At 47.8% G+C, this 12098-nt stretch overlaps 1 protein-coding gene across 1 annotated transcript in view; it reads left to right on the top strand.

Annotated features, from left to right (window-relative positions):
* The window catches only part of LOC138447639 (ultra-long-chain fatty acid omega-hydroxylase-like), a 368008-nt gene that overhangs the window by 333921 nt on the left and 21989 nt on the right, over positions 1–12098 (top strand). Inside the window, exon 10 of the mRNA XM_069603846.1 lies at positions 3803–3936. Coding sequence (XP_069459947.1) covers positions 3803–3936 — 134 coding nt within the window. The remainder of the gene's footprint in view (positions 1–3802; positions 3937–12098) is intronic.

The following is a 12098-nucleotide window of genomic DNA, read 5'->3' on the forward strand; positions in this document are numbered from 1 at the left end:
AATTATAGTGAAAGTAGAACTTTATTTGTCATTCGTCATAAATAAATTAGACAACTATTAAATAATACATCTCGTTTTATAGCGCTTTTTGCAGGATTCCTCCCACTTCCAAGCACTGTCTACCCAATCTAACGGTAATCAAATGTTCAACCTTGAAGAATGAATCTTTTTTCTGTGTACTGAAAAAGAACACAAACTCTGATGAGTACTTAACTCACTGAGCTCTCTTGCCAGAAGCATAATAAATCACGGTTGCGAAAAGATCAGTTTCTTTCCAGCCATCAACCACCATTTTGAAATGCTATATTATGGACTTGGTATGGACTTGCTAAAGTGTGTTCTCAGGGCAGCCTGCCGCTAGTACCGGTATGGTGTTGGCAGCACCAATTGTCAGGGACAGTGCACAGAACCTCGTGCCTTTATGTGCACAGGATATGGCATGCAACCATACTCATACCCAGTCTCACTTATGCTTTGGACTGCAAGCCTAGTATACCTGTAGCCATGCCATGCTGGTGCTACATCTAAGACTGTATCCATGCCCCTGCATCGAAAGGCCTGTAAGAATGTCCCGGCTCAGTGCCTTTGGTCACTGATGCATACCTGCCATCTTTACTGGCCACACCCTAGCTTCTATTCTCAAAAGGCTTGTCCTTGAGTCACTATGCCCAGGGGCTACCATGGAGCCATGGACTAGGGCACATTGCCCTTTTCCACAGTACTGGCAAGGCAAGGCATTCCCCTGACGCAGTACACCTAACAGCCATCTCCACAGGGTATCGCTATGGCCGTGCCCGGCAGATAAGATGCCAGGGACATTTTCTGTCACTGTTTCCTGTGCACCTTACCTTTGATTGTAACTCTCATAGCAAATCGGTGTGCCTAATCTGATGTCTACTAACCGTGCAAAACGTCCCTAACCAGACGCGAGCAGTGCTTTGACAAGAAATGCATAGCTCTGATGTCTGGGGCACATTTTGCCAAGGCATCGTCAAAATATGCCAATTCCGTTTATAAGTGGGGCATGTTAGAGAGCTCTATGGCTGGACCTGGCCCACAAGGTGTCAGGGCATTGCACATACTTCCCTGCATTCTGCTGTGTGGACCCATAGAAGGAGGCCAATCTGCACCTTCTCAGCCTGACCGCTCCTAATCTCGTGCGACTTTATCAGTCCACATCTTGGTTTCCTAAACCTCTGTAGACATCACTGTATCTATCAATTTTTTCCATTCCTTAAACCTTTTTGAAATACCACTTATTAAGTTTTCACCTAAAATAAAGAGAGTAATATGTAGGCATTTGTAGCCTGTGCTTTGGTTTGGTGACAACGTGCCCATAAGCGTGTGCCTTAGTGGGGACAGCTAAAGCCCTATGGGAGTGTCATGGGAAATGAAATCTTTGGGTCGCAGCCATAACTAATCCCTCTCCTGGTTTACAGCACCTGGTCCCCTTGACAAGTCAGCATTCTGTGGTGGTTGCAGATGAATTAGAAAATATTTGAGCCAATTTCACCGATTTGGCTGAAGGTATAAGTGAGCCAGTAAATGTTTTTTGCAATTGTGAGACCAAGGTAAGCATAGCTACAGCGGGGTTATTGCCATAGTGTATATATGACTATAGCTAAGTTGAGTATCAAGTCCCGTAGGAAACCCGAAAGTTGAATTGCTAATAACATTTGGCTTGCATGACGGATTTGGCAGATATTTAGCAAACACAATGTTTCCACAGGGCTCCCCAGACTGGACATTTCAGGAAAGATTACTTAAAAAATGAAAAAGTTAAGAAAGCAAAGAAACTCTGTTTTCATCTTACTCCCATTCATTTTCCCATAGAGAAAAAGCCCACAGTTCCGCACAGCGCACAGCAAAAACCGCTAAATGGAATTGAACAAGTACGAAACAACATGGGCATGAAGAGCCTTTTTCAGAAATGAAAAAGCCGCCTTTTTTTAGTTTGATGCGAAACTATGGTTATTTCCGAAATAACCAGGGTTACCCGAAAACGAAAATTGGAAAAAATGTGATTTGGAGGCGGAAAACAGAGGAAATGGCAAAAGAATTGAGGCGGGGAGAGAGAAAGAGGTCACCATGTGAAATGGGGGTGATTGCGTGGGGTTGTGGTCCAAGTTCAGAGCTCAAGCGCTTTCTCATAACCGGGGTTATTTTCACACAATCAGGGCTATAGTAGAAAACGGGATTGGGAATTAAAGTGCATCACATGAATAACCGGGGTTATGTTACATTATTGGGGTAGTACTAACAGCTATTAGCACCATGGTTGCCGCCGGTACCATACCGGTACCACCATGGAGGAAAGGGGAAATACCACCCCATTCCAAGGTTGGCGGGGCAGTAATTCCCCCTTCCTCCATGGCCCTTCCCCATTCCCATTTTTGCCCCATAGGGCATAATGGGAATGGGGAAGGAGCTAATTACGGTACCGCACATTGCGGTACCGTAATTAGCACCAAGGTCCCTTTGCGGGTCCCAACTTTAACGGCTGGTCTACACCAGCCGTTAAGGTTGGGTCCCGCAAAGGGACCTTGTAGTAAGGTGGTAAGGGTTTACCGCTACCGGTGCCCTTACCGGTACCGGTAAACCCTTACCACCTACCGTGTAATGAGGCCCTATGGCTACTGGGTTACTTTAAGGAACCGAATGGTGCAGTATGGAAAGAGGACACGGCCGAAGGCCATGGCTAGTGGACCCCAATGAAACCTATTGTGGCAACATGTCAATGGTCCACATCCAAAGGTGCGCAAAAGGATCCTAGTGGTGTGATCACAGCCGACGGTCGGGGACACTGCCATGGCTAGTGGACTCATTTAGGAAACCTATTGGAACAATATGTAATGGTAATGGACAATGGGACTGGAAGAAAGCTATTGGGCAACATGTAAAGGGTCCACGGCAGAAGACCAGGGCCAATGGTCATGGACCAAGGTCATGGCTAGTGAGCAGGAAAGAAAGCTAGTGTTTTAAAATATACAGTGGCTATTTTCAATAGAAATATATTACGGTAACATCTACAGTGGACTCAGCTGAAGGCTGTGGGGTGGCCTGTAAAAAATTAAATTAAAAGAAAAAGATAATAAAAAGAGCTATATTATAACAAAACTCTTAAAATTCACTGAACAAACTTTGTAAAGGTACAGTTAAGTGTAGATTTAACGCAACAAAAACCTTGACATTCAGCTGATGTGGGAAGTCATGTACAGCTTAACTCGGCACGTTCCCATTGCAAAGCTCATGAGCACATACATAATACATAATAGAGAAGGGATTCACAATTACCTAGAAAATGGCATTATGGGGGACAGCAATGGGAGCGTGCCGAGTTTAGCTGTTTATGACTTCTCACAACCGCGGAATTTCAAGGATTTTATTGCATAAAATCTGCCCAAATTAACTGCACCTTAACTAAGTACTTTCAGTGATGTATATACAAATGTATATATTATTAGCCTGTTTCATTTTGCTCAGTTTATCTACCGTAGGAGGATGAAGTGCGGAGTCAACTGGCTTTGAACTCCAAACTTGCAAAGTGCACGTTTCCCCGTGTCAGGGGTGAGCCATTAACCCGTGAGCTATTCACCCAGTCCTGCTTTAAATGGGCCTGTGTCCCCATCTGTATGCATGTGTTTTTTATGAGAAGAAGGAAAGTCATTGCGTGGAGAGCTGCTCGGCCATAGGTTACTGGTTGAGCACGTTTTGAACTGTACTGTACTTTAGAACTGCAGATACCCAAGATAAAGCAACTATTTCAGGAGCATTTCTGAATCTCTTCATTTGCCTTTTTCAGGGATGATCTTTCCCAGATGCCCTTCACAACAATGTGCATCAAGGAAAGCCTTCGTCTGCACCCGCCCGTGGCTGCTGTGTCCAGATGCTGCACCGAAGACATCAAGTTGCCCGATGGCAGGGTCATTCCGAAGGGTGAAGTTGCTCTGTCTTTGCACACATTGATCTGTTAAAGAGCTGCATAACTATGGGCCTCATTACGACCCAGGCGGTAAGTTACCGCCTGGGCCGTGACTTTACCACCATGGCGTAAACTACGTAGGCGGACTTACCGCCCCATTCCAACCTTGGCGGGGCGGTAAATCCCCATTTTCCCATTTTCCCTTCCCCATTCCCATTTTGCCCCATAGGGCATAATGGGAGTGGGGAAGGCGTTAATTACGCCACCGTAAATTACGGTGGCGTAATTAACTCCATGGTCCCTTAGCGCCATGGATTTTAACACCTGCTAAAAGCAGGTGTTAAATCCGCCATGGCGCTAAGGGACCTCGTACTCAGGCGGTAAGGGTCGGCGCTGTTTACGCGGCGTAAAACCCTTACCGCCTGAGTCGTAATGAGGCCCTATGTCTGTGACGTGTAAATGTTACTTAGCAGGGAGAAGGCATGTACCCTGGTGCACATCTCTTGGATGACCTGAACTTATTAGACAACACGTCACCCCCAGGACCTCCACCACTACATTGAGATTCCACTGGAGAGAACTAAATGGCAAGGCATCAGGTCGTTCACCTAAACAAGTCCCTAAAGACAGCGTTAATGAACCTGACCACTGCCTGGACAATCCTATGTCTGCCCACACATACAAACTGGGTGTCTGACTTGCAGAGCTCAAGTATTGCTCCTCCACAAATGCAGAGTGGGTTTTGGTTTGTTCAGTGTGATGTGCCCGCGGTGGAGGGAGGACATGCCGCACAATGGAAAGCCTTAAAGGCCCCCCACATTAAGTGGGACTAACTACCCTGCACTTAGAGACCCCGATATCTATAAGAGGAGAAAAAGGGAGTGATTGGTTTAAAAAGCTAAAAAAAAAGGGGAGGCGAGGGAAACATCCAGGTGCGGAGTGGAGAGGAGGGCATAGCTTTGAAACACATTGGGCCTCATTATAACCCAGGCAGAATGGGTTTAACAGCGTCAGTAAAGGTGCCGGTGCCGTTAAACCCATTCGGCCCTATTACGAGGTACCCTTGCGGGACCCGCTCTGGACGTCTGTTAAGGGCATGGCCGCCTCCAAACTCGTAATGAGGGCCTCATTTTGAGTTTGGAGGTAGCCATGCCCTTAATAAGGTCTGACCAGACGTCCGGAGCCGGTCCCGCAAGGGAACCTCATAATAGGGCGGAATGGGATTAACGGCGCCAGCACCATTACCGGCGCCGTTAAACCCATTCCGCCCACCTCGTAATGCGGCCTACGATAATTACCACTGCAAGAAAATGATGAAGAAAATGCTGTTGCCAGAAAACTTGCCAGTGCAAAACAATGTGGCGAAGCAAAGCTGGCCATTGCCAGAAAAGGGCAAGTTAAAATAGCATAGGAAGTGTGCCTGCTGCTTGGAGGGAATCGGGATTCCATTCAAGGGCACAGTTGGATGCCATCTCAACTTAGCCCCTGTATCTGGCGCACTTGTGCATCGCTTAAACACAGGCCTCATTACGACTTTGGAGGTAGCCATGCCCTTTGTAGGGCCCGGTATTTCCTCCTTCAGGGAAACTGGACCCGGTCCTTCCCCATTCCCATTCGAGCCCCCGTGGGGCTCAATGGGAATGGGGAGGGAGCTAACAACGGGCCTGTTAATAACGGCCCATTGTTAGCTCCCTGGTCCCCTTGTGGGACCCGCTCATGACGTCTGGTAAAACCAGATGTTCAGAGCGGGTCCCGCTCTGGAACCTCGTAATAGGGTGGAATGGGATTAACGGCGCCGGCACCATTACCGGCGCTGTTAATCCCATTCCACCCACCTCGTAATGAGGCCCATAGATTTGGCAGTGGTGTTAGTTAATCAAATGCCAGCTAAGGGTGTGTACCGGAAGGGATGGTACAAAAGAAGTGGGGATTAATTTTCCCAGCATGAGGTCTGAGCTCGGCATGAGCATGTGACAGGGGTCGACTGGGATCTGCAGCAGACAGAGCACAGGAGTAGAGACACACGCCTCATCACGATTTGGGCGGTATCCCGACTGGGCAGTATAACATCCAGATCACGGGTTGGGCGGCAAAAGTTGTTCCTGTTGGACCCAATGTGGAATTTTCCGTGCAATTAACACCGGTGGTATTACCGTGTGGTAATTGCACCTAAAACCAGCATTTTTCTGGCAGATTTTCCCCAGCTCCGAGCTGGGAGTAAACACGCCAGACTCATGATTGGGTGGACCCTTGAATGCAGCAAAAACACAGTTACCACCGCATTTAAGGGCTACCTCCCACTCGTGATGAGGTCAGACAGCAGAACTATGGACTTAATGGTAGTGCGGACATAACACTGAAATACAGAGCAGAAGTCATCGAACAAACAACAAAGCAGGAGATTAGTATATTGGTGCATGCAAATAGAACAGCTGGATAAAAGAAACACAATTGATAGCCATTTAAGCTGAAAAGTGATTTCTGTCTGTGCCACAAAGCATCTCAAAACACACTACACTCTTTGTAATACCTGGAAAATTTAAAAAGGATGTAAGTCCCAGAAGAAATATCTCTGAAAGAAGTAAGGTACAAAGGAGAATTGAGAGCAGGACCGCTAGTGCTAATCAGGGACTGGAACAAGGGAAACCATACCAGAATCTAGAGAGGACAGAAGTAGGAATACAAAATGCATACAAAGGCAAGGATTGAACACATTGGAAGCAGGCGCACAATTCAACACTCTGGGCCTCATTACGAGTTTGGAGGTAGCCATGCCCTTAATAATAATTTCCACATTCAGGGGACCCGGACCCTCCCCATTCCCATTTGAGCCCCCATAGGGCTCAATGGGAATGGGGAGCATGCTAACAATGGGCCCGTTAATGACGGGCCCGTTGTTAGCATGCTGGTCCCCTCGCGGGACCCGCAAAGGACGTCTGGCCTGACCAGACGTCCATAGCGGGTCCCGCGAGGGAACCTTGTAATGAGGCGGTACGGGCTTAACGGCGCCGGCACCTTTACCGGCGCTGTTATCGCCTCACCGCCTCACTCCTAATGAGGCCCTCTCTCTCCCTAAAAAAATAACTAACTCTATGGGCCTCATTAGGATCCTGACGGAATGGGTTTAACGGCGCCGGTAAAGGTGCCGGACCCGTTAAACCCATTCCGCCCTATTACGAGGTCCCCTTGTGGGACCTGCTCTGGACGTCTGGTCAGACCAGACGTCCTTTGCGGGTCCCGCGAGAGGACCAGGGAGCTAACAACGGGCCCGTTATAAACAGGCCCATTGTAAGCTCCTTCCCCATTCCCATTGAGCCCTAAGGGGGCTCAAATGGGAATGGGGATGGGTATATTGAATGAGGAATTACCAGGTCCTCAAAGGTTGGAATGGTCCGGTAATTCCTCATTTAAGAAACCTGGACCCGGACCCAAGGTTGGAGGCAGCCATGCCCTTATTAAGGGCATGGCTACCTCCAAACTCGTAATGAGGCCCTATAACTTGATACTTACCCATCGTATGGAGATAAGAGTATCTCTAAAAGCCAAAGAAAATAGAGCATCTTACTGGAATAAGAAGGAAAAGAGTAAAGAAAAGCCGGGAGAGGGAACTCGGACCAGCAAACAGCCTCCAAGAAAAGGTTTCAGATGAAAGAGGCAGTCAAAATCAGAAGCATATGGGGAAAACATGCGGGTCCCTAGAAAGGAACAGGTTGCAACAGGAAATCAAACCCAGTTGGGGACTAGAAAACGGCTTGTTTCAAGGCAATAGAGCATTAAGACAGATGTAGAAGGGTAGGGGGTCTATAAGGGCAGGCCAGAACTGTAATCAGTAATCCGGGTGGAAGCACTTAGGGATCTCTCACCATAATGTGGTCTTTCAATGACTTGTTGAAGGGAACGCTTACAGGCACCAGAATACAGCATTCTCCTATGTTAACCCTGGTAACATGTTGAATAGAGACGAATATAGAAGGAATCAGGGCAATACATTGACACGAGCTAGGAGTGTTTCACAGTGTAGCAGGATAATGATCAAAGGACAGGAGCCCAAAGGGCCCTTCCAAGCTCATGGCACTATTGGACAACCTCTTATCCTGAATGTGAGCATACGAGACGCTCCGGTAGTCTGGAGAAGAAAGATAAGAGCCAGATGGGACGGTAATTAGAGGGGAGAGTGGTGTCCAAAGATGCGTCCTTATGAATTGGGAGGATTGTGGCATATTTAGAAGAAGAGTGGAAGATAGAAACCTGAAGAGAGAGATTAAAGGGGAGGCCAAGTCTGGAGAGAGGGAGGGATAGACCATAGGAATGAGGGACGAAGGCAGAGAATCAGAGGGGGCAGCTGTTGGATGGGCTTTAGAAAGAAAAGAGGAAATATCACAAGAAGAAATCGGGTGGAATGAAGACATTAGGGTAGGAGGAGAGTCAGAGACAAGCAAGGGGGCGCGAGGAAGTGGAAACAATAGAGGAACAGAGAAGAGTAACTTTGGATGAGAAGTAGGAAGCAAAGTCAGAATCAGAGAGATGTGAAAGAAAGGGATCAGGGGAGCGGGAGTGAAAATCCATTTAAGATTTGAAAGAGACAGTGAGGCGAGGAAGAAAGAGAGGCTGATAAATCAGTGTAGAAATGTGTTTAGCGAGAAAAAGAGCAGTGCCATAATCCGAGTGAAGAGAGGAGAGATACTGAGAGGAGAGATATATGACACTAAAACACGTGTACTTTACATGACACTTTGAGGGAAATCTGTAATACTTTAATTGTCTTTCTTAAAATGCCTCTAATGGTTTGACATTGTGAGAACACCTCTAATCCTTCACATTGGGCCTCATTACGAGTATGGAGGTAGCCGTGGTGCTATTAGCGCCATGGCTGCATCCATACCGGGCTCCAATACCGGGTTCCTTCAATGGGGAATTACTGTGTCATTCCAACATTGGAAGACCCAGCAATTCCTCCTTGAAGGAACCATTCCCCATTCCCATTTGAGCCCCCATAGTGCTGAATGGGAATGGGGAGGGAGGTAATAATGTGCACATTAAAAATGTCCCATTATTAGCTCCCTCTTCCCCTTGCAGGACCCGGAAAGGACATCTGGGTTTACCAGACATCTGTCCCGGGTCCCGCAAAGGGAACCTCGCAATAGGTGGTCCCGTAATGAAGGGTGCCAGTCTCGTACCGGCACCCTTCATTACGGGAGTGCCAGGGTCGTAATGAGGCCCATAGCCTTTTCAGAGCGCCTATAACACGCTAAAACAAATTGTGCGAGCACCTCTACTGCTTCACATGGATACATGAGAACACCTGCAATAGGTTGATGGAAATTGCAAGAACATATTTTAACAGCATTGAGAGAACATCTAGAAGACTTGACTTGGCACAGTGAGAACAATTCTAAGGGCCTCATTACGACCCTGGCGCTAATTGTTTAACGGCGCCGTAAAAGGCTGCAGCGCCGTTAAACACTTAGTTCCTTACTACGAGGTCCCTATGAGGTCCCTTTGCAGGACCCGACCTTAACGTCTGGTCTACACCAGCCATTAAAGTAGGGACCTGCAAAGGGATCTTGGTGCTAAGTACGGTACCGCAATTTACGGTACCGTACTTAGCGCCTTCCCCATTCCCATAGAGCCCTTCCATGGGAATGGGGAAGGGCCATGGTTCAATGGGGAATTACCGCCCCGCCAACCTTGGAATGGGGTGGTAATTCCCCATTGAACCATGGCGGACGCGTTACAACACCGGCACCAACCATGGTGCTAATAGCGCCATGGTTCAGTGCCGGTGTTGTAATGAGGGCCTAAGAGTTGTTCCGCAGCCCGCAACAACCTAGCCAACTATTGCTGATGGATCTTTACCCTTCCTCACTATTTCACCCAACTGCTGATGGATCTTTACACTTTCTCACTGTTTCACCCAACTGCTGATGGATCTTTACCCTTCCTCACTATTTCACCCAACTGCTGATGGATCTTTACCCTTCCTCACTATTCACCCAACTGCTGACGGATCTTTACCCTTCCTCACTATTCACCCAACTGCTGATGGATCTTTACCCATCCTCACTATTTCACCCAACTGCTGACGGATCTTTACCCATCCTCACTATTTCACCCAACTGCTGACGGATCTTTACCCTTCGTCACTATTCACCCAACTCCTGATGGATCTTTACCCTTCCTCACTATTTCACCCAACTGCTGACAGATCTTTACCCTTCCTCACTATTTCACCAAACTGCTGACGGATCTTTACCCTTCCTCACTATTTCACCCAACTGCTGACGGATCTTTACCCTTCCTCACTATTTCACCCAAAAGCTGACAAATCTTTACACTTCCTCACTATTTCACCCAACTGCTGATGGATCTTTACCCTTCCTCACTATTTCACCCAACTGCTGATGGATCTTTACCCTTCCTCACTATTTCACCTTTCTGGAACGTGTAGTCTGCCGGTGCATCATTGACTGTGTGGAGTTGAATGGTCTTTGTGATTCCCTCTGACATGGGTTCAGCAGTAGACACTCCATGGTTACTCAAACTCCAGTACTATGGGTCACCGCTGCCAGCTGTCATCCAACTGCATTCTCCTCGATATCTCTGCCACTTTTGACACATCCTCTCCTCCATCAAACTCTCATCTTGCTTTTTCGGGCCTGTCCTCACTTGGGCAGCATCTGTTAGTGTCCCTGGTGTGGCCATGACAATGACTGTGCGGGTGACTAGGGATTAGGGCCCCACCCCTCAAACTGTGATGAGGGGAATGGAGCAATTTGTGGAGAATCCCCCGGAGGCTCCAAAGCACTAGGGACATGGAAGAGAGCACCCCTATATAAAGTGCACTTCCAGTATAAGACTTTGTAAGGCATTCCCAAGCTCCACGGCTTCAACCAGGAAGACTTGTGGCATGAAGATTTAGCAATGACTAGCCTTGTAAAGCAATTCCTTGCAAAAATCACTGACGCAACTCACGGTTCTGCGAACCCATGGAAAGGAAATATTCACCCAGTAAACACAGGAAAACCTGGGGCCTCAGTGGGGATGTTCTCTCGAGGATTCCACAGCCTCTGAGTGGGTGTTGGACCATTCGCCAGCCCTTTTCCAGCGCAAACGCTGAGACTGCATTCTTCTATTTATGTTCGCTTTTTCCAATTCCAAGATTGAAGAACCTGTCTAAGGGAGGCTTAGTCCACTTGCAGATATTCGAAATGACTGCACAGCCCATCCTCAAAGCATATTCATTAACACACACAGGTTCGGGCCATAGACCCTAGCCCAGCCCCGCTAGAGGGATTGGAGACATGTAAAAGACTGGAGAGAGCTTTGCGGAGTAGTGGCATTTGGAGCAGTGGAGAGAACAGATGTGCACAGATGTAAAGAAAATGGTGCATGCAGGAGGAGGAAGAGGGGGAGACACTGTGGAAGGTGCAGGAGGTGCAGTAAGAGCAAAGGTATAGTAGGAGGTATTGGTACAGAGAGATGTGAAGGTTCAGGAGTAGGTGGACCAGAAAGAGCTAAAGATGTAGGAGGAGGATATGGGGCAGAGAGAATTGAACGGGAATGAGGATGGGAAGAGAGTGGAAGGAGAAGATGGTGGAGAAGGATAACATCAAGCATGAGGGGAGAAGACAGAGGAGGATGCAGAAGGAGGATATTAAGCATGTGGGAGGAGTACGGATGTCTCAGGAGGACATCACAGTCGAGAGGAAAGAATATGGGATAAGAAGGAATAGCGGAGAGGCAAAGAGAGGACTAGGGCCCCGGTTGGAAGGGATCAGCTTTAGAGGAGGTTGGATGAAGGAATAGTACAACCTGGGGAGGCTCAAGAAGGTTCTGTGCCAGCCACAATAAGGTAGTGCTACAAGACCTACCAAACCCCTGCCTAGAGCAATTGGGAGGAAGTTAGAGGGTGTTGAAAATTGGTGAGAAGGTTAGTCCAGAGATAGCCCAAGCACCAGCATCCAGGTTGTGAAACAGTACAGTAAGCTGGGAAGGGGTGACATAATTAGGTCACAGTGTCCATAGGCAACGTGGCACCTAACCTCATATCTAACAATCCTTCTGCATCACCCTGCATCGCATGTGGAGACCCAAGAGATTCCAGAAAGAGACTGCAAGTGATGCTGGGGAGAGGCCAACAGAGATTGTTGAGGATATGGCCGTGTATAAAGAAGAT

The sequence above is a fragment of the Ambystoma mexicanum genome, chromosome 3q (genome assembly GCF_040938575.1).
Source record: "Ambystoma mexicanum isolate Mex_15411 chromosome 3q, UKY_AmexF1_1, whole genome shotgun sequence".
Classification (NCBI taxonomy): domain Eukaryota; kingdom Metazoa; phylum Chordata; class Amphibia; order Caudata; family Ambystomatidae; genus Ambystoma; species Ambystoma mexicanum.